General features: G+C 58.1%; 1 protein-coding gene across 1 annotated transcript in view; it reads left to right on the top strand.

The window, feature by feature from the left end:
- ACSF3 (acyl-CoA synthetase family member 3) overlaps window positions 1-13,903 on the top strand; it is a gene marked incomplete at both ends in the record, with an annotated part of 53,294 nt that extends 39,391 nt beyond the window's left edge. Inside the window, one exon of the mRNA XM_082005789.1 lies at window positions 13,713-13,903. Within this exon, the coding sequence (XP_081861915.1) occupies window positions 13,713-13,903 (191 nt within the window). The remainder of the gene's footprint in view (window positions 1-13,712) is intronic.
- Between the last annotated feature and the right edge of the window lie 7,771 nt (window positions 13,904-21,674).

Here is a 21,674-nt window from a genome sequence, read left to right as displayed (position 1 = left end):
AGGAAAAAATAGCAATGCAGACTGTGGCCACCAGCACTCTCTCCGCAGCGTGCTCCTGCAGCTCCCTGCTTGGTTTCTAGGGAAATCTTGGAAAGACCAGGCATTTAGTGCAACAACTGCCAACCTGTGTTTCCTCCCCCCGGGACGACAGGCAGACACCGTGTGTGCGCTCTGCAGGAGCTCGTGCAGACATTCCCCTGCAAACATGCCCGTTGTGTTAAAGAAGGAACAAGTACGTATGTGTATTATAGGGGAAAAAAAAAAACAACAGACAAAAAGGCATGATGTTGCAGTGACTTTTTGAAGAATTCAAGAGAGTGGCTCTTCTGAGAAGCATCTGAACTCGTGGTGGCGTGTAGGCGATTTACTGTTGCTCCCATCCTCTTTCTTCCCTCCGATTTGCACCGTTGTCTGCCTATCTCTCCGTCTCTCTCATTTCCATCTGAGTGAATTTGATTATTTTTATTGTATTAACGCTGTTGACAGAGCTGCTTAGATCAAAGTCCCCTCCAGCCATTTCCAGGGAGACTGCTGGGTATCCACCTGCTGTCGTACTTCCAAGTGGCACCGAGCCCTCGGAGACCGAGACGAGCCCAGAGGAAAAATGCCTACGGCCGTCTGTCTCCTGCCGCTGCGACTCCCTCCCAGCTGTCCCGTGCCCCGCGAGGTGAGAGGCGATCTCCGAGCACGCTCGCGTGTGGCTGAGCGGGAAGGATGGCAGAAAGAAATAAGGAAGGCAGGCATGGTGAAACCCTGGGACAGGTTGCCCCGAGAGATGGGAGATGCCCCATCCCTGGAAGCATCCCAGGTCAGGCTGGACGGGGCTCTGAGCAACCTGATCGAGTTGAAGGAGTCCCTGCTCACGGCAGGGGGGTTGGACTAGGCGGCCTTTAAGGTCCCTTCCCACCCAAACCATTCTATGATTCTATAAGCAATTGCCAAGCAAAATTGGAGGAAAGCAGCAGATGAAGACCAGCTTCTGTGGTCATCCTGCTCCCTGCTCTCTGCTCGTCCGTCCCGGCTTGGCGGTGCTCCTGTCGCCCAGGCGCTGGCACCGTCAGGTTGTGTTACCCCCGCCCAGGAGGCAGCGACCGCCGGGCAGCGAGCGGCTCTGGAGGCGTGAGGAAGGACGCAGCGGCTTCGGGAGCGTGATGGAGTTGCGCGGCGCGGTGCGAGGCGCTGCCCGTTTGCCTGCCTGTTTTCCTGCCTGCGCCCGGCCGGGCAGCGTGCTTTCTCCGGAGGAATCTGGCGGTACAGTGGTGTGCAGAGTGGGGCTGATACGATCAGAAAGCAGACTTCTCCCTGAGGGAAGGCCGGCTTCCATTCACATTTGCCCATACATCCAGAAAATTAGAATCTGGTGTTTTCAGGGAGATTTATTTTCAATTACAGGTTAAGGCTGAGACATGAAATAGCACTGGGTTTGAAAGTAGTGCATAAATCCTGCAACAAATCCATGTATCTCAGCTCCCTATAATAAGATTTTATTGATTGCTATATTGTATCTGTCAGAATAAAACTCTCTTAATGCATGCATCAGGATGGAGAAGATAGAAAGCTTGTTGGTAGTAGAATCAGATTCAAGAATCAATGCACTTTGATTAATATGTCGTTAAGAAAGTAAGAGTTATTTAACTTGTTTGATGCACATTTCAAAATGATGACTCATATCTTTTAAGTTTCTTTCTTCAAGCTGCATTTAAAAAAACAACCTCGTAGCTGTTTTTCACATTGCCAAGTCCTGGTTTATCACTGAATTTTTGCTAGATCCTTTTACGCAGGTTACAAACCCCCCAGACTCCCATTAACAATAGTTCCTATGACCCAAAAGACTTCCCGCATGCCGTCGTTGAAAGCTTTAGAAGAAAACGAGAACGGCGCGGACCTGCTATCTCTTTATTCCTTCTGGATGTTCTGCAGTGCAAGAGGGAGCTCCAGGGAAATTAAAAAAGGAGAAATTAATCTGGAATAAGACATCATCAGGAGAAATGAGAAGCACCCATCAGTTCTGGCAGGCTTTCGGATGCTGCCAAGCTCGCGCAGCTGGCAGCACACCATGCGTCTGTCGGCTCAAGCCCTTCCACTGTGAGCTACAAACTCGGGCACCAAGGACAAGCCTTGGCTTGGTTGGGAGCACCCTACTCAGCCCTGCACTTCCCAGGCCACTCCAGAAATGGGAGCTGCTCTCGCTGCACCCGTGAATCCCCAGTCAGGGGAAGAAGCCCAGTGACTCTCTCAAACTGGTTTCAGGGACCTCCTGGTGCCCATCTGTCCTCTTTAGGCTGAGCTCCCCAGTCCGCAGCTGGGCAGCTCTGCTGGCACCAGCTGCAGATCCTTGCCATTCCCAGCCCCGGCTCTTTGGAGATTTCCACCCCACCAGCTGCCTACAGCTTCCCAGCTCAGAGAAATTTGGTGTTTGTGGGAAATGCCCTGGGCAGGTCATCCTTGGCCAGAGACAACCCATTCCTCCTCTCGGGCTGGTCTCCGAGGAGAAGGGGCAGGAGATGTAGCAAGCGACGCACATCCCATCCCATCCCTCCGGCATCGGCTTTTTTCCCGGGACTTGCCTGTCCCCAGAGACAAGCAGGTGTTTCCCTGCCAGGGGAATTGCTCACATTCGTGGGTGTAGCACTGACACCTGAAGCAGAAAATACTTTAGCCTGATCAAGGCAGATTATAAATAGAAGTGCATCTAATTAGCATCCTAATCTGCAGGTTTTCTGTTTGTTTTCGGCGTCTTTCCTAGTCACAAATCCAGATAATGCAAATTCCTTTTTTAAAGAAGCGATTCCTTAATTATGATGTGTTGCAGATGACGTGACTTACCGGTTTGGTCAGCCCACCGGATGAAGTGCTGGCTCCCTCCGAGGCTGGGCTGAAGGAGCTTCTTTTTGAGCCTGTCGTAGCTCATGAGTCGGGCAGGATGGCAGTGCTCACCTGCTTCCTTTGCTAGCGGCTTAGAACTTGGACCTGCCTTCCCACAAATGTAAGGACGTGAAAGGACACCCCCAAAAATGCCAGGCATGCCCCAAACACAGCTCCGTGGGCTGCCTTAGGAAGGCTATCCCACTGGATCTTCATGGGACAGGAACAGAGGCTGCAGGCACCTACGGGCAGCCTCTCCGGTGAAGGCAGCCCAGCCGTGCGCTGGGCTCACGTTTCCACCCAGTACTCGTTTAAGAGGAGTTTCTAGAAGTAAAAACATAAAGGTGGCATTGTGTCTAGTATATCAGCCATGTGTAAAGATTCCTTTATAGTCTTCAAATGTTCCTTATACACACGTACTTCTAACACTGTGGAGAGAGAATTCGCTTTTTCTGCTTCCTGCCTCAGTATTTATTCGTTCTCCTTGAGGAGACAACATTGCCAGGTTTGCCCGATGGCTGGAAGTCATCAGGACACAGCAAAATAAAACCCTACATTTCCTTGATTGCTCACAAGACTGATGTTTTCAGCAGTTCAGAGAGTGACTTGGGATTTTCGGAGCTGTAAATGAGAGCGGCTTTTGGCACGGAATTTGTTTACTCCCTACAAAGCTCTGCTCGACTTGTGTCAAACATCTTGGATGCCAACCCTTTACTTGTTTGAGAACCTCTGCTACACGAAGTCCGCTTTTCAGAGGCGTGGAGCAATTGCACCCCAGCTGAGAGTCGGTGGGAACAGCAGGCACCTGCATCTCCAAAACCCAGGCTGTTCCCTCTCAGTCTCTATTTGCTTTTACCTTTCAAGCTGTGCTACAGCAGCGCTGCTCTTGCAGCCTGAAGGGAGAGGAGCTTGTTCAGGCTCTGACGGCCGAGAGCGACTCGTCCCTTCCCGTCCCAGGGATTAACGCAAGGAGTCCCATCCACAACTCCGGCTGTGTTATGTTGTGGAGATGTCAAGCTGAGCTCTGCAAGCCTGTCAGAAGATCTAGCAGGAGAATTGCAAGCCGGCAAGTGGGTCAAGAGGGGAAGTGCAGGACTGAGCTCAGGATATGGTAAAAAAATGGGCTGAACAGTCATCTGTCTCATGGTACTTGGCAGAGCCCGTTGGATCATTGGCAAGGCTTTCCTTCAAGTGGCTACTTACTGCTATATAAATATAAATAGCGTGTCTCCTCTAGTACAAAATTAAAAACCCCATAGGGAAAGTTCAGTATCAAATCAGCTGAGTGAGATCCCTGGGCAGTCGTGCAGAGGACAGGACCATGGTCTCATCGCAGGCGCTGTCAATGCATGTGTTGTCTTGAGTACGGCTGGAATGGGGCCCCAGGGATTTTCACTGGTCCATGCTTGTGGTTTGGGCGCCATGAAGACTAGTGTTTGTTGTGTCTTTACCGTCACTGATTGCCCCGTGACCACAGGGCTTTGGAAAGCCTCTTCAGCAGGAAGGATAAGGGCTGCGGAGAGTGGTCTACAGCAGTGACTGAGGGGGTGGATTTACCGTACCCCGGCAGAGAGTGTCAAGGTAATGATGAAGACTGAATGTTGAAGTGATCACCCAAAATCCAAACAGCATTCAGCTTTGCAGATGCCAGACTGGCAACTCGCTGCTCCAAGCGAGAGTTGTGATCTACGTACAGACTGTTGTGCTTTGCTCTTCAGTTCCTTGCCAAGCCAAGCCTGCTGCTGCCTGGCCTCATCCTGCTCAAGCTACCATGCCCAGCTCTTGGGGTGGAGGTTTCACTCTGGCCACAATCTGGCAGGAGTTAAGCCTGCTAGTTGGCTCACTTGGAGCTTTTTACAGAATCATTAAGGTTGGAAAAGACCTTTAAGATCATCAGGTCCAACCATCGACCCAACACCACCATGCCTGCTAAACCGTGCCCTGAAGTGCCACGTCTACACGTTTTTTGAACACCTCCAGTGATGGCGACTCCACCACCTCCGTGGGCAGCCTGTTCCAATGCCTGACCACTCTCTCAGTAAACAAATTTTTCCTAATATCCAATCTAAACCTCCCCTGGCGCAACTTGAGGCCATTTCCTCTTGTTCTATTGCTTGTTACTTGGGAGAAGAGCCCAACACCCACCTCACCACAACCCCCTTTCAGGTAGTTGTAGAGAGCAATAAGGTCTCCCCTCTTTTTTAAAAGGTCCCCTTTTGCAGGAGCTTCACCTTGTAGAGGCTGAGGGGAGTTGGGGCAGAGAGCTGGAGCTGCTGGGCAGGGATACTCAAGCAGTTGCACTGCGGGTTTTACATTTGATGGTCCTGTGGGTCCATTTCCCAGCTGCCGCACCACACGCGTTGCATCCTGGTGGGCTTTGCGCCACATCTCAGACCAGGAGCTTCCCCTAAAGCAGCGCATGGGTGGGAAAGGGCATGGGGATGCCTGTTCCTCAAGCTTGGGTGGTGGTGGGAGCGATCTTCGGTCTCTGCCCAGCACGAGACGAAATTTCTTGAGACTAGACCATCCTTCCATCTTTGGCCACCTATCATTTTTCTGCCTTATTTTGTGTCCTCAGCTTTCCCTTCCTCCATGTCTGCCGGGTTTCCCGTTGCTTCAGGCACTCTGCTGGTGCCCACACAATCTGTTTAGCTTGCTGAACAGTTTTTGGCGTTTGATTTACACAACGCAGCACAGCCCTAAGTGGAGCAGGGTTGGGGAATTACACAAATCGATTACAGCTCGTAGGACAAGCCGGGGAACCAGTGACCTGATTTCCTTCCTTCCTCAGCACCGGAAAGCGAGGGATCACTTTTAGCAGGCGTGATCCAAGACCGGGTGCCGTTAAGTGATGAGGTTTGTGTTGGGTAGTTTGTTGGGCTGGTAATAGTGCTTGAAGAAGAGCTGAATGTCTCTGGCTTTGAGAGGCTCTGGCACACACTCTGCGCTGGGACGCATAGCAGCCGAGGATGTGATCGCTGCAGGCTCTCTACTTTCAACAAGAGTCATCCCTCTGGGTTTCGCTCAAGACAATTGAGAACATATTTACTTACGACTAACGGTATTAACGCTGTAAGCAAAAGTATAGGCTTCTGTATATTTAAGCAAACAATTTAAGGCAGCTATCTTTCCTCATACCCCACCGCTGCCTCTTAGTCAACAGCCTCCCATCATTATCTCTGCTTTGTGTATTAATTTGTCTCACCAGAGACTGAGACAGGTCACGGCATGGGAAAGAAGAGGTAGTGCTCTCTTCAGCTAAGGTGTAATTGATCCCTCAGCTGTTCTGCAGAGGACAGAAGCCAAAGCAGAGAGGTTTAGTCTAATGTTTTTATTACTACAATTATTATTTTTAGCTGTGCATGCGTGGTCACCATGCTCTTCAAAGTTTCGCCATCTGAGTGGCAGCCACGTTCAGCTGGGCTACCACACCTTGGAGCATTTACTTATTTATTAGTCTTTGAGTTTTCTTTTTCATCTTGTCTGCAGGGATTTCTATAAATATTTAAATGCTAATGTGAAAAGAAAAACCCAATGGTTTTCATTTTTACTTACCCATTTTCTTTTCTGGCTTGTCCCTTGGGCAAACCCATCTACAGTAATTCTGGCTGTAAGCAGCGGGAGGGCTTCCTCCACCCAGCCTACTTGTGTCATATCAGTCACCCATGAGTTCCTGCTAATGATGAGTAAACCTACAAAGTCTTGGCTGCCTGGCTGGCAGAAACGTTCAAAGGTTCATCTGCTTTACCTGCTGTTTTCCATTAGAGGAGTATGGCACCCTTGGAGCAAGGGTGCGCAGCATTCCTGGGCCGGGGAGGCTTCATCTGCTGCTTGTCCCTCGGGTCTGTGATGTGCAGAAGGGTTGGAGAGGCTCCTGGTCATGCTGAGCTACCTGTGCAGGCCATATCCAAAACGAGGTACCTCTGCCAAGGGCAGGCAGGAGCCAGGATGTTGCCAGACGCTGCCGAGGTCTGATTTTCTGTTAATCCATTTGGTGCTGTCCTCTCCTGGCAGAAAGCTGCTGCCCAGGACTTCGTCTGCTGGCATACGGCATGTGAGGGGTCTGACGCCCGCCCAAGCCAAGGCTGGAGCAGGGACCATATGCAGCAATCCCTGAGGCCCTGAAACAATAGTACGGAGATGTGCCTTTGTATTTGCTAGCCAAAACCTGCTGGCCATTTGGGCATGCTGGGAAGCCTGTCTTGCAGGGCGTGGGAGAAGGTTTGGGTTTTGCAGGGGATGTGGTGGACGATGCTTTCCCAGCTCCCCTAATGTGTCTGCAGATGAAGCTGAAGCTGCTAGCTCTGTTCCTCTGTGGGTTTTAGAGAGCTGCCAATGCCGCTGTCAGCCTTAAACCAGCCCTTTGCGTTCATCGAGTATCCCCGGTGTCTGTGAATGAACATGAAGTGGTGCCAAGGACGGGGTGAGCTTCGCCTTTCACAAAGAAGGAAGCCACCAGATGCGTGTAGAAGCCACCAGAAAGCCACCAGATGTTCTGCGCCTGTCTCCTGCCCATCCCAGTCAGTGTGGGCATGAGGAGCAGGCATCAGAAATGCTCCTGCTGGTGGATCCTTCAGCCTTGACTTTGTGTGCAGAACCCAAGGCGCCAGACGTTGGTACACGACCGAGAGCCCGCCTCATACGTCCACCACAACTTCACCGGCGCAGTCCCACGGCTGGGGTTATAGCCTGTTTTCGCACAAATTGGACCCAAAATAATTTACATCTTCCCTGTCCTGTAGTTTCCTGAGCTTTTTTCTCTTTGGAACATCAGTTCTTTAAAACCAGAGTGACCAGAAGATGCACCCTTGGGCTGAATTCGGCGTGAAGGCACGGTGCGGCAGGTAGTGTCACAAGAGGTTAATCTGCCGCTGCCTCAATACTGCCTTGCCTTCTCTCCCGTGCTAGGCAGAGCGCTCTGGTCGAGCAAGGTGCCCCAGGCCAGGAGAAGAGTCCTCCTGAGAGCAGAGCCAGGTCTGTGCGGTGGCATGAGCCCACTCCCAGCGGTCGGGTCGGGGTTGTGGAGCAGAGCACAGACGGGGTTTTTGCACCGAACGGGCTTCAGGAAGGCGAAGGACGTAGGACGTGCCGGCAAACCGTGAGGGTACAGCGCGGCGTCAGCGAGCATCGTCCTGGCTTCTCACCCTGCTGCCTGAGGGGGACAGTAAACGCGAGGAGCCTGTAAAAAGCACGGCTGTGAGGGGAAGGTATCGCAGTTTCAGCCGAGACGGGGGTAGCTGCGTTCCTCATGTGTCCCCGACCTCCCCCGTCCCCCAGCTGGAAGCAGAGCGGGGGAGAGCGCAGCTCAGGGTTACCGGGTTGAAATCAGACTTGTCTTATCCGCAGCGTTTGCCTCCCAGGTACCCGGAGATGCTGCCAGCGTTCCCAGCACCGCTCCGTCTCCCGCTCCGCCGGTGCAGCACACAGCGTGGGAAGGAGTGCCTTATTAGCACAGCTCTTTGTGAGATGCCCTTGAGTGATTATTTTTTTTTTCCAGGTGTAAATGCCAGGGGAGGCTGTACCAGTGCTTCACATTCTTTCATCTCGGCAGGGTTTTGCCCTTTCTCCCAGCGTGGCTCTGACAGCAGGCTCAGCGCTGCTGCCTGTGGAATACAAACTTCCCCATCGCAGAGCATGACAGGAATTCATCCCAGGCTGGGTTGTTTTGGTTTTTTTTCCCCTGCTTTTCTTTTTTCCTCATGCTGGATGCTGCAGGGGTCTCTGCAGAAGTTTTGAGAGCGGGGAGGCAGGTGCTTAACCCCCTCTCTCCTGGGAGCATGCGGCTCGCAGCAGACCCGGCGGCTCTCGCAGACGGGGAGGACTGCAAAAGCAGCTTGAAGCTGCGGTGCAATTCCCATCCCCTGACTGAGTCGGGGGAGAGGAACCGACACATCCACGCGTCTGCATCCCTACATCTCTTTAGTACCAGCCATCAGGGCAGTTGGCGGGTCTGTTCCCCGCTTGCTGGGCACGCAGCGCCTGCCGTTAGCGCTAATGGGAGTTAGGCACGCGCACGGAGAGGCGAGGATGCCCCTGAGCTACAAATCTACTTGGCAATTTTATTATGTAAATAAATGGTGCTTGCACACACACCTGCTGCTGCTGCTGCTTGTGGTGATGTTCGTGGCACGATACGTAAACAAACAGCGATTCCGTTCTAATAGATTTATTTCCTTTCTTGTGAGCCATTAAATTACCTCCAGATTTCACGCAGGTAGAAATCTGTAACAGCGTCGAAATCTTGCTCTGCCCCGGTGGACGGTGGCCTGCAAAGCGTGACGGCCGCCCATTGCTCTCAGATAGCGTTTGGGGGGGGGCACGGGAGCAACCGGTATCATCCCCGTTACCTCGGTGTCTTTGGATGTCTGCGCCTCCCTCCAGGGCTCCCAGCGCCACCGGTTTGCAGCGAAGGCGACAGCAAACGTCCCCGTGCTGGGCTGAGCTCGGTGGTCTGGAGAGCAAGAGTCCTCCAAGGGCTTTTGCACTGCACCCGGGCAGCACCCGGGCAGCACCCGGGCAGACAGGAGCCCTGGAAGATGCTGGGGAGGGCAGATGAATAATTGGTGCGTTATTAATACGCATGTGTTTTCTGAAGAAGTTTCAAACTCTCCCCCTCAGGAGCCTTTGATGCTTTGTTAACGATCGCGGCGCGCACCAAACCCTCGCTACTCCGCAGTGGGAGCGGTGCCTTGGGGCAGCCCCGTGCCCCTGCAGAAGCAGCCCATTTATTTTTGGTCCTTTCGTGCGCCCAGGGAAGGCGTTTTGCCGGTCCACGTGGCCAGGTGAGGGTGGTCGGACTTGAGGTAGCCCCAAGAGCCGCCCCGCTGCCGCGACAGGCTCCGGAGGCAGCAGCAGGGCGGTCTTCGGGAGCTCGGCAGGTCTCACCGTCGTGGGCTGCACAGGGTGGAAAAGGCGTGCAGGAGCAGAAGTTCAAGATTTCAACTTTACGCCGTGGATCGGGATTAACAGGAACTTTCTCAGGTCCCCTTGTAACTCAGAAGAGGATCCAAGAACCCGTGGAAAGGACGGGATCAGGGGTTGCCTCTGGTTAACTGTGATGCCGGGAGAGTTTTCCTGCCACGTTTCCCTGCTGAAGCGGTCGGGGACACGAGGCAGCAGTGGGGCAGCAGAGGAGGAGCGGGGCAAGCCCGGGGAGAGGAGCCTGATTGCAGGGGACACGTGTGCTGGAGTGGACGGGGGTGACGGGCGGAGGTGACGAGCCTCTGGCACCCAGGCAGGGACGCGCGCTGCTGCACGGCCGGCCTCTGCGAAGGAGCTAAACCCCAGAATTTCAGAAGCGCTAATTACTGTTAATTAGCTACAATTCGTGTTCGTAACCTCTGTTCTTAGCCAAGATGGCTGACAGCAGTGACAAACGTTATTCATTTCCGTGCAATAAATCAAGCTAAAGTTGCTGCTGTTATTTCGCCTATCGTTTAGCATTTCATTAAATAGATGCGTACGCATACATCATCGCTGCCGAGGCTGCGTCGCTCCCCTTCAGGAGCAAGGCTGCCTCTGATCAACGCCAGCAGCGCCGCGTGCTGCGGAGAGCCTCCGGATTACCGCGTGCCAGGTTCGCGCCTTGCTGAGCATCCCGCGGGCGTGGGTAACTGGGCGGCCAGTTGCACGCCTACTGCGCAGTTACTAACAGCAATGCTGCCGTTGCGCCGAAATGGAGATGTGGCTTGGAGAGGCGAGGTCTCTCTTGGCTGGATGAGATCGGATTCCCGAGCTGGGAGCCGCCCTGCAAGGTCCCTGTCGGAGGAAGCGTGCTTCTGCCGGGCTGGGGCTGGGTTTTCCGCCAGCTCCGGCACGGAAGGAGCGGCAGCCGAGGGGCTGAGGGTGCCGAGCTTGGGCTCAGAGCTGCTCTGCCTCGTCCTCGCTGAATCGCTTAATCTTTGCGCCTCTGGCGGCGGGGAGGTAAGGGCAGTTCGTGGGAGCATTGCTGCCGCGTGCCGTAGCCGTAAGGTTGTGAGGGCGAAGCACGGGTGGCCGTGCCCCACGCGACAGGACGTGGTGGTGGCGGGGGGCGAGGCGCGGCGCCGCGGTCGCACGGTGCGCTGGAGGGGTCCCCTCTGTTCGCTGCCGGCCTCTGCTGAGCCGGAGAACGGGTTCATCTTTGCCGCGGGCAGAAGGAGAAGGCGTGGCGTTAAAATGAGCCCGGAGCGTCAAAGAGTGGCGGAATGCTGGTGCTGCAGTAAGTGTTTCTGGGCACACGCGGCTCTCGTAGCGCTGAGGAACCCGTTCACCGGCGCGGAATGGCGGCGGCTGCTCTTGTGCCGCCGTGGCGGCGCGGGGCTCGCCTCTCTGTGCCCGTGAGCGCGGCGGTGCCGAGCAGGGCAGAGGTGGGAGCTTTCTGCTGGAGCTCTGCCGATCCATCTGTGCGGTCCAGCCGGGAGCGGGAGCTCCCCTTGCCTTTCATAGGACCCCAGGGTCCTGCACCCGGACCTGGGCACCCCGCTTTGCCGCAGCATCTTCTTACCACGCGCCGTGCTCCGGCGACGGCTCTGCCTCTCGCTGCTCCGGGGCTTTCGGGTTGGGCTGCCCGGTCCAAGGGGCTAACGAGAGCAGCTCCAATTTGCCTGTGCGGCACCACGCGTTCGGTGCCCTCCCTCTCCCAGCGCTCCATGAATAAATTCCCCTAGTCCGTCCTAGCACACTGTATCAATCTTGGTTAATAGACTGGAAAGCTTATTGCATGGCGGCAGGTCACGAGGAGTGTCGAGGTGATGGATTGCGCCTTCCCGGAGTCGAGTGTCGTTGATGTATAATGAAATATTTATGATTTATTCCAGCTAATAAACTGGAGTGAAGTGTGTGATGTATGTGAGCAGATGGGGGAATCTATTGATGCGGTTTTCATTGCGCGAGGGGAGGGAGAGGTTTATGTCCGTAACGGAGACGTCTCTCGCAGAGCCTCCCGTCCCGCTGCCCAGCCAGTTGGGCGCTTAGAGCTCTAACTCCTGCGGAGCGGCTGCAGGAGCGTTGCTGCCGTGCCATGCTCTGCGGCTTCCCGGTCCCACCATGTCCATGTTACCTACAAAAAAAAAAACTCTCCAGTGGGTTTAAGAGACCCGTGCGACGCTGAACTGCCCTGGAAAGAGCGGGGAAACTTGGAACCCGTGAAAAGAAGCGCTCATCCGCGCGAGGCGTGACGGGCACGCGGAGCTCGTCGCTGCAGGGCGCTCCCGAAGCTGAAAGCTCGGTGTTCGAGGCAGGAAGGAACATTTCTGTGGTCTGCTGCTGGGCTGTGCGTAACGGCCCGGGAGGGACCCAGTCCGCAGGCAGGAACCTGACCCTGCCCAGCTTTTCCGGAAAAGCCGTGTCTGGAGGCAGGGGGACCTGCCTGCCGGCTGTGTGGGCAGGGTGCCCATCACAGCTGAGCGGGCAGGGTGGCCACGGCCACCACGAGCCTCGGCCGGGCCCCCGTCCAGCTGTGCGTGCTGCTGAAACCCGGCCCGGGGACCGAGACTCGCTCCCGCGCCGGCCCGTTCGAGCAAGGGGGGTTTGAGCCCCCAGCATTTTGCTCTGCTCTCCAAACGGGTGAGAGGATTGAGATCAGGGCTCAGGCTCTTCGCTGCCTGCCCAGACTGTTGGACCTGGAAAATAAATCATCTTAACCACCGATGCGTGTCTCTGCCAGAGGGTGAGCTCTGCCTCAGCCTGGGAGGACCAGGGGCATCAACAACCAGTTTAGGGAAGGGGGAGCCAGGTAAGAGTTAACCCCAGGGTGGAGCAGAGAGGGACGCACGACCTCCTGCCCGCTGCCCTGCAGTGCGAGCAGCCGGCGAGGCCGCCTCGCGCCCTGCACCCCGCACCCCACACCCTGCCTTCTGCACCCCTCATCCCGCACCCCGCACCCCGCATCCTGCACCCTGCACCCCACATCCCGCATCCTGCATCCCGCATCCCGCACACTGCACCCCGCATCCTGCACCCTGCACCCCACACCCTGCATTCTGCATCCTGCATCCCGCACCCCTCATCCTGCACCCCGCACCCCGCATCCTGCACCCCGCACCCCACATCCCGCATCCTGCACCCCGCACCCCGCATCCTGCACCCTGCACCCCACATCCCGCATCCTGCATCCCGCATCCTGCACCCCACACCCCTCATCCTGCACCCCGCACCCCGCATCCTGCACCCCGCACCCCACATCCCGCATCCTGCACCCCGCACCCCGCATCCTGCACCCTGTACCCCACATCCCGCATCCTGCATCCCGCATCCTGCACACTGCACCCCGCATCCTGCACCCCACACCCCACATCCTGCACCCCGCACCCCGCATCCTGCACCCTGCATCCCACATCCCGCACCCCGCACCCCGCATCCCGCCGCTGTCCTGCCAGCTGTTCCCGTTCCTCCGGATCAGCGTGCTTTGAGGTCCTTGGCTGAAAGGCACCGGAGAAGGGCAAAGACTGATTATTCCGACCGCCCTCCCGGGCGTCTGCCAGCGGCAGCTCTCCAGGTACAGGCGGTGCGGAGGAGCGCAGGAGAGCGAGCGCTCCTTCTCTTGTCTCTGGAAACGAGGGACTGTGGCTCCAGGAGAGCAGCTGACAGCGGGGGATTCCTCCTGGAGTTTGGGGAAGAAAAAAGCTTAAAGGCTCCCGAAAGAGCGGATGTCGAGCTTGACAGGAGCGGGACATTGGCGTCGGCGCAGCAGGGCCGGGAGCTTGCTGCCGCCGGTGGCATGGAGCTGGGAGCAGCCATGCCGGCAGGGCAGGGCGAGCCCCGGCCATGGTTTGGGTGGGGAGCAGCACCCCGCTCCCCCCGGCACCCCCTGACAGCCCATCAGAGGGAACCGGGCTGGCTCGGGGTTGTTTTTCCGCTCGGCGCAGCGGGCGCGGCCGACGCTGATCTCTCACGGCGGTTATGGGGCTGGTGCAGCGTGGCTGGTCCTGAGCCGGGCGGGGGGCCCGGCTGCGGGCCAGGGTCCGCGCTGCGGCAGGGGAGTGTGACGGATCACAACGCTTTCTCGGGGACCGTCCAGGCTGGGCTGCCAACGGAGACCCTCCGTTGTGGGGCCTGAGGGAGGCCGCCGGGCTGTGCCCTGCCCTCCTGCCCCGTCCGCGGGCAGCACGGGGGGACTGTCCCCAAAGGAGCAGCGCAGCCGTACGGGTCTCTTCTGTGAGACCTGCGGGTCCGCATCTCCTGGGTGGCCGTGAGACATCCCCACGCTGGGCTCCCCATGAAACGTTCGAAAGCTGGGGCTGAATTTGCAAAATCTGGAGCGATTCATCAACAGCAAAAGGTCTAATTAATACCGGAAAGCGCTCGAACCACGTTGTGCTGCTGGCAGGGAAGAGCTCACCAGCAGCCCCCACGCCGCTCCGGCCCGGGAGACCCGGCGTGCCTCCCTGGGTCCTCGCCCTCGTGTTTTCCCTCAGGCGCTTCTGAAACCTGGGAAAGCGGCTCCAGCAGCCAGGAAGCTGTTAAGCGAGCGGCTCCAGCCTGCTGGGTCAGCAAGCGCTTTGCACCAGGAGCAAATCACTTAGTGGGTACCGTGGGGCGGATGAGATGGCACTCGAAGCCCAGCCGTGCCCGAGAGCACCGTTTAGCAGGGCGAGGGCTGTGCCCCATGCGGGGGGATGTTTCATCTGATCAAGACGCTGGGGCTCTCCGTGAGAGCTGCCCCCGTGGCAGGAGGGTAAAAATAATCCACTTTTTTCTTCTTAACAAAATAGATTCCCGTTCAAAGGGATTTTTTTAGCTGTTTCCCGGTATTTTCTGCTGTGCAGCGACTTGGTCTGCAAAAGCGCCGTGGAACTGCGAACAGGAGCGGCGGGGACGTTCGCAGACCCTTCTGCCGTGGGATGCCCTGGGGAGAGAGTCACGAGTGTCCCAGCTCTCCCGTCTTTCAGGGACCATGTCCTCAAGCTGGACGAGGTTTGATAAGACACAGAGCAAGGCTTTCTCCTCCGACACCACAGGAGGAGCCCCGTGCACCGGCATCCCTTCCCTGCGGCTTCTCCCCACTGCTGCCGTGCTCCGGTGCTGCCGTGCCAAGCATTACCGGTGCCGGATCTGCCCAGCATCAATCCTGCCCAGCAACATACCCAGGGAGGTCCTGAGCGAGCCTTATCGCAGCGGCAAACAGCAAAACGGGCTCGGGCTGATGCTCCCAGGCCGGGCTCCGTTCGTAGACGGCGTGGCTTCGGTTTGCAAACTTTGCAGCGCGCGGCACAGGTGCCTGTGCCTCCCCTCTGCTGGGGCGGCACGGCGAGCCGCGTGGGAAACGCCTGCCGCGTCTCTTCCCAGGAGCGTTAAGCAGGGAGCAATAGGTGTATAAATAATATGGAGATGGTGAAAAACCTCCCAGAAGCCGGGAGAGGCCCTGTGCCAATTTGCAAGTCGGCGTGGTGCCGCGTTGCTCTCGCGTCGCCTCGGCGTGCCGGTTTTTGGCTCGCAGTGCCGCAGCTGAAGCTCACACGTCGCAGCGCGGCCGACACGGTCGTTGCCACAATGCTGGCGACACGTGTCACCGAACGATCTTTTGTCTCGCCGTCCTTCCAGGCATCCGAGTGACGTCTGTCCCCGGTGAGCAGGGTGTCGGCACCGGCTGTGTTTAGGACGGGCTCCTCTTTTGGGGTGCGGCTCCCGGGTGCCAGCCCCTCCTCAGCACCCATTTGCAGGGCTGGGAATCTTTGCTGGGTGAAGCCCGGCGGGCCAGACCCATTACGAGGGCGATACTACCACAGGTCCTTGGGTTTTTCCAGCAGATCCTAAGCCAGTCCCTGCTCTGCATCTAGACTGGGCTGAATCGCCGTTCCTCGTGATTTACCTGAAAAGTCTCATTTTCTTCCCCGTGCGCTTCTGCTCTCCCAGAGCTTCTCCAAAGCTGCTCAGCATTTCGTTTCTCCAGCCAATAGCTGGTTCAGACGTTTGCTCCTGGCACCTTCGATGTAGAAACGCCGCAGTGCTTGCCGGGAGCAAGCTGACCCGTGGGTGAGGGGCTTGGCACCGGAGCTGGGCTCTCGGGAGCCGGGGGGTCCCGGGAAAGCGGCTCGAGCACCCTGTTCGGAGTCGGAGGGGGCTCTGCGAAGGAGGGGCACAAACCGAAGGCCCTACGGCAGAATCACAAGGGCCCTTTCGTCTTTGCAACGTGAAGAACCTCACCGCAGAAGTCTCAGGGGCTGAGTTTGGGAGTAGGGTCTGCACTGCAGCTCCTCTGATTTTGGGGTTCGTTCGGGCAAGGCGTGTGCCTACGGCCGTTGTCGAGAAACCTTGCCTTCCCTCTGGATAGGTCTTACCCAAAAGCCTCATTTTTAAAACAAAATTAGCCTGGAAAAAGTCTTTTAAGCCTCTCGCTCGGCGCCTGGCGGGGCGGTTCATGCCGGCCTGTGGTCTCCGTGGGCTGAGCCGCAGGTCAGCGCGGCGTGGTACGCGCCGAGCCTGCAGGCTGAGGGAGGTGTCCGCGGCTTCCTTCTTCAAGGGGCTGAACGGGCAGCCCTGGGCAGCTTGTTGGGGAGGTCTGGCCCAGCCGCATCCCCCCCGTCGCTGCTCGGAGCCCTGCTGCTCAAGCCAGCCTGCTGCCTGCTTTTTATAGATTTTTTAAAAATATATTTATATATATTTTATATATTTGTATTTGTATTTGCATATATTTCTATTTTATATTTCTATTTTATATTTCTATTTATAGTTTTATTTATAGTTTATATTTATATTTCTATTTATAGTTTTATTTATATTTATATTTATATTTATATTTATATTTATATTTATATTTATATTTATATTTATATTTATATTTATATTTATCTCCAACAGGCCTGGTTGGATGAGGCTTTGAGCAACCTGATCTAGTGGAAGGTGTCCCTGCCCATGGCAGGGCTGTTGGTACTAGATAACCTTTAAGGTCCCTTCCAACCCAAACCATTCTATGATGCTATAATTTTATATCTCTGTATATAATTATAGATATAAAACTGTCTGAACCTCCGGCAAAGTGCAGCCCACCCCCAGCTCAGCCGGCGCAGGAGCCTGCTCAGTATGCAGCTCAGCAGAGCCTCTAACATTTCGCCGAACAGATGCCCACTGAGCATCTTGAAACGGACCCAGAGGTAGCGGTGACGGCTGCTGCCAGGGAAACAATAATCCCACGGCCTCGCCGGCATCAGCTGCGCCGCAGCACCGGGGCCGAGCCACGTGCGGCGGAGGCTTGTGCCGCCGGCCGCTTTGTCCTTTGATGAAAGGAGCCCGGTCGGAGGTGGCCCGGGCGAGCGGAGGAGACGTGGTGTCAGACCGTAATCTCCTCATCGGCCAAAATCTCCTTCCCCGCGCAGCTGGCCGCGCCGAGGGGAACCCCGATCCTGGCGCCGTGCTGGGCGAAGCGTCCGCGCGCGGGCGCGGCCGTCCCGGCCCTGCTGCCGCGCGCTGTCGGGGCGATTCCTGTGCCGCAGGGAGGAGGAACGGAAAGGCTTTGGGTGCCAGGACGGAGAGAGAGGTGATGGGGTGCTGCTGGGGTTCACCGTGCCCCAGCTGAGATCGTCGCCCTGCGGCGAGCTCACGTCCGTCCTCCCGACACGGCAGGAGGACCGGCAGCCCCGGAGGCAGGGCGGGCGCAAGGCTGGCGTAGCAGGAGGACGAGGCGTGTCTGCGGGCGGGCTGGGCTCCCCTCCGGCCGCGGCAGCCCGGGGGTCCCGGCCGGGCGGGAGGCGGGGGAGCCCTGCCCTGAGCTGTTTGCGGTCTCGCCCAGGGAGGAGAGACGGCCAGGCCGCGGCAAGCGTGGCTGTCCCCGTTTCACGCGCGGCGCGGCGGTGGCTCAGGTGCAGGATCACCCAGGTTGGATGAACCGCTTCCACGGCATCCCTCCTGCCCCCGCGCTGGGGCACAGCCCCCGGCACCCCCCCGGGAGCGCCCGGCAGCCACGGCACGGCCAGCTGGAAACGAGGGTCGGCAGAAACGTGATTTGGAAGTTGGTGTCACCGCATGGGGGGAGAGCTCCGTTCCCACGGCGGCAAAGCGCTCGGAGGCTGCTGGGCGAGGAGCGCCGGGGACCGCAGCCCGCCCGAGCTGGCAGCTGGGGTAACGGAGCCCAAAAAGCCGGGACAGCCGAGGGGGGACGGAGCACGACGCCGGCGGCAGAGCTGCCTGCAGGGGCTGGGTGGGCTTATGCACCGCTGGGCACAGGGACCTGCCTCGGGAGCCCCGGGGAGACGGGCACAACCTTTGCCACGGGCCCTGGGTGCAGCGCCAGGTTTGGAAATGACGCTTTTACCACTGTTTAAAGGCAGCACGTGGGGGAGAGTCATTAAGCCAACGACAGCATCCTTTTAACTAGTCTCGCCGGCCCAGGCGATCCCCGCTGGCCTGGGAGGCAGCGAGCGCGTTGCTGCGCTGGATGTGCCGGCGCACACGCCGCCTTGATGTGCTCGGCTGGTAGCAGATGGTGTGGGGCAGAGGGTAATGTGGCTGTCCTCGGCGGACGGCGGTCCCCCGGAGCGTGCTCCGGCCTGTCAGCGCGGGAAGTGACAGCACGAGCCTGATGCTCGGCTTATGGGAGAGAGGAGACAGAAAGAAAGAGACGGGGGAAATGACAGAGCTCATCCCAGCAGCTCGCAATAATCGCAATAATAATGTTAGCCGCCCGCCGTGCCGGGGCTGGAGGGATCCATGAGAGAAGCAGCGACAGTGGTTGTGGGGAGCGTGGGGATGGAAGGTGCGCGGGGCACGTCTCCACGGGCAGCTGTGAGCAGACCCTGCCCATGCTCCTGCCAGAGCCAGGGAGGCAGGGGATGGCCTTGCAGGGATGCTGGCGATGGCCTTGCCGGGATGCTGGCGATGGCCACGCAGGGATGCTGGCGATGGTCACGCGGGGATGCTGGCGATGGCCGCATGGGGATGCTGGCGATGGTCACACAGGGATACTGGTGATGGTCACGCAGGGATACTGGTGATGGTCACGCAGGGATGCTGGCGATGGCCGCATGGGGATGCTGGCGATGGTCACACAGGGATGCCGGCGATGGTCACACAGGGATACTGGTGATGGTCACGCAGGGATGCTGGCGATGGTCACGCAGGGATGCTGGCGATGGCCGTGCAGGGATGTGCATGCGAGCTAGCCATCAGCCAGCCTGGCTCCAGCTGCCGCCCAGCTGAGCCCGCCGGGCACGATGCCCAGCCTAACGAGGTATTCCAGCGCCGGGCTCCAGCGTGGCCCCCGCATCGCCCGGGCATGGCTCGCGGGGACGGGACGGGACGGGTGCTGGGAGCTCCGGCTGCTGCCAGCCCAGGTGTTTTGTTACGGTACAGCCATGCCCTGAAATCCCGCTGCTGCAAGCAAAGCCCGGAGACTTCCCTGGCTGGAAGCGGGATCTGAGGCCAGGCAGAGCTGGGGCTGGCGTGTCCTGCGCTGCCCGGGCCCCGTGCAGGACGGGAGCGGGGCAGAGACAAGACCCCGGTGCCAGGCTCTGCCCTGGCAGTTTGCTTGGCTCCAGAGGAATCAGCCGAGGCTGACACCTCCCTGAGAGACTCCAGGGCACACGGGGCTGTGAATTCAGTCCTTGCTCCTTGTAAGGAGAGATAAGGGGGAGCGAGAGGTCCGGGCAGGAGTAGGGTCCTTCAGCTTTCACGTCGGGAGACCTTGGTGCAGAGAAATCTCCACCCAGGTCTGTCTCATGGACCCAACCGTCCCTTGGATCTGTCCCTTGGGCCGTTTTCTCGGTCGCAGAGCAGAAGGAAATGCAAATGTGGCAGCTTTCCTGTTGCTCCTCAGGATTTAAGCACGTGGGAACTGTGTGCCACTGAACCAGGTCTGAATTCCCTCTCCTCTCCCTGTCTTCTCTGTATGAATAAGCAGCTCCTGATCTCCCTGCCAAAAGCTCATGGCTCCCCGGTCCCCCAGTGCCACGTTTTAATTAATGTTCACTCTTCAGTCCTGTGTCAGTCACACATGCCACAGTGATACCGGGCATGGAAGGCAGTTTATCACAGCAGACATGAATTCCTTTCAACCCCGAGCAGCCAAACACCCAGAGAGCCCAAGTTTAAAACTCTCCCACAACTTTAAAATATTCCAGACAGCCTTCAACATCCAGGAGAGTGCCAAGAGGCAGGCAGGCAAATACAGGAACGATTAATCATTCCCTGGCTGAACTGAGCAAGATGAGCTGCTCAGGATTTTGGCAGGTGCCAGCTGAGCAGGGACACAGCTCTTGTGGGGAGCAGCCCAAATTTCAGGACGCATTCTGATATTTCATTGCTTTGACACCATAAATCTCTGGGCGTTCGCTGCCTTCGCACACACCGCCTGCAAACCCCGCGACGTGCCGGCGGTGAGCTGGAAATGGGGTTTGGTAACGCAGCAGTGCCAGCGGACATGTCCTGCGGTACCCGGGTTGTGAGGTGTGCCGGGAGCGCTTCGGAGCCGCTCGGGGGGGCCAGAGGAGCGCTGGGAAGGGGGGGGAGTGAGGTGGGGTTCAGCGACGGGAGCGGTGGGGTGTGCTGGGTCACACCGAGTCCCCCGGAGGAGAGGGACCGTGTCCCTGGAGCACTTGGGGTGCACGGTGGCAGCGGGGAGGCTCTTCCCTGGGCCGCCCAAGAAGGTCCCCACGTCTCAACCCAGTCGAGAGCCGACGTGCTCCTCGCACACCCAAAGCGGGGCTTTAGCAGGTCCTGGCGCAGCGGGCTCCCGGCCACAGGGATGCTGGAGTCCAGGACCCCGGGCTGATCTCGTTCCCCAGATTTGGGACGCGCACCCCGCTTTGCTGGAAGCTGCTTTTTCCCCGCCGCCAACCTCCGTCTCGTCTCCGCGTTGGAGCTTTCCAGCCGGCAGCGAAACGAGGTCTGCGAGCGAAGCCGCAGCGGGGAGCGGGCCGGGCGTGCGGGCGCGTGGGTCATTAAGGAGACGATGGAGGCTGCTGCGCGGGGGGAGAGCCAAGGGCCCCCCGGTGCTGCCGTCAAGGCTCTGAAACAGAAACGCGAGGTCCCGAGCCCCGCCGAGCCCCCCGCTTGGCGCAGGCTGAATTAGCGGGATGTCAGTAATCATCTTAAGCAGCGATGGGAGCGCACCAGCTTGTTAAGCATTTAGCCAGGTTGCGCTGACGTGACCCCTCTCCTCAATCTTCCCAGCCACGGCGCGAGCGGCTCATTACCGGCTGCCGCTGCCGCACGCCTCGCCCCCCACAGAAAGGACAGGTCAGCTCCAACACGTTGCTTAGGACGGTCTCGTCTCCCCGATGCCATCCCTGACCTTTTTTTTCATTAGTAGTAGCCGCGCAGGAGCCGGGGAAAGCCCCCCTCGCCAGCAGTGGTGTTAGCCGGCATCCGCAGGGCAAGGGCTGCTCCGGGGGCCGGCGGGGCCGGTGGCTGCGGTCGGGGCACGCGCACGGCGCTGGAGCTGCCGGGGAAGACCCGCCGGGGCTTTCGCAGGCTGCTGGAGGCGGGTGCCTCGTCGCTGGCACGGGAGGTGGGAGGAAGAGGAGGCCGGGGACCATGCGATGGGGGCTGAGCAGCCCTGGCGATGGCAGCGGTCCAGGAGTTGCCGCGTACTGCCGGGACGGACACACGAGGTCTTTGTGACGGGTGAGTGCCGGCAAGATGAGGGAGAGGCCGAGCCGGAGCCCGCGTGTCTCGTGGTCCGCGTTGTGAGTGCACTGGGGACCAAAACCACCTGCAGCGATGGCTCCTGTTTTCATTGCTGCCATATGAAAGGGGGTTTGGGTTTTTGGTTTAGCCTTACTCCTCCCTTTCCCTCCCACAGAAAAGCAATGGCTGCCTCCCCTCTGCGTGTCCCTGGGAGCAGGCTGTCAGATGGGGAAGGCTGGCACCGCATCCCGGGGGTCTCTGCAGAGATG

Source organism: Phaethon aethereus, assembly GCF_964289735.1.
Source record: "Phaethon aethereus genome assembly, chromosome: 13".
In the NCBI taxonomy this organism is placed as follows: Eukaryota; Metazoa; Chordata; class Aves; order Phaethontiformes; family Phaethontidae; genus Phaethon; species Phaethon aethereus.
Note: the sequence above shows the minus strand (reverse complement) of the source record. Positions and strands in the feature narration are given on the sequence as shown.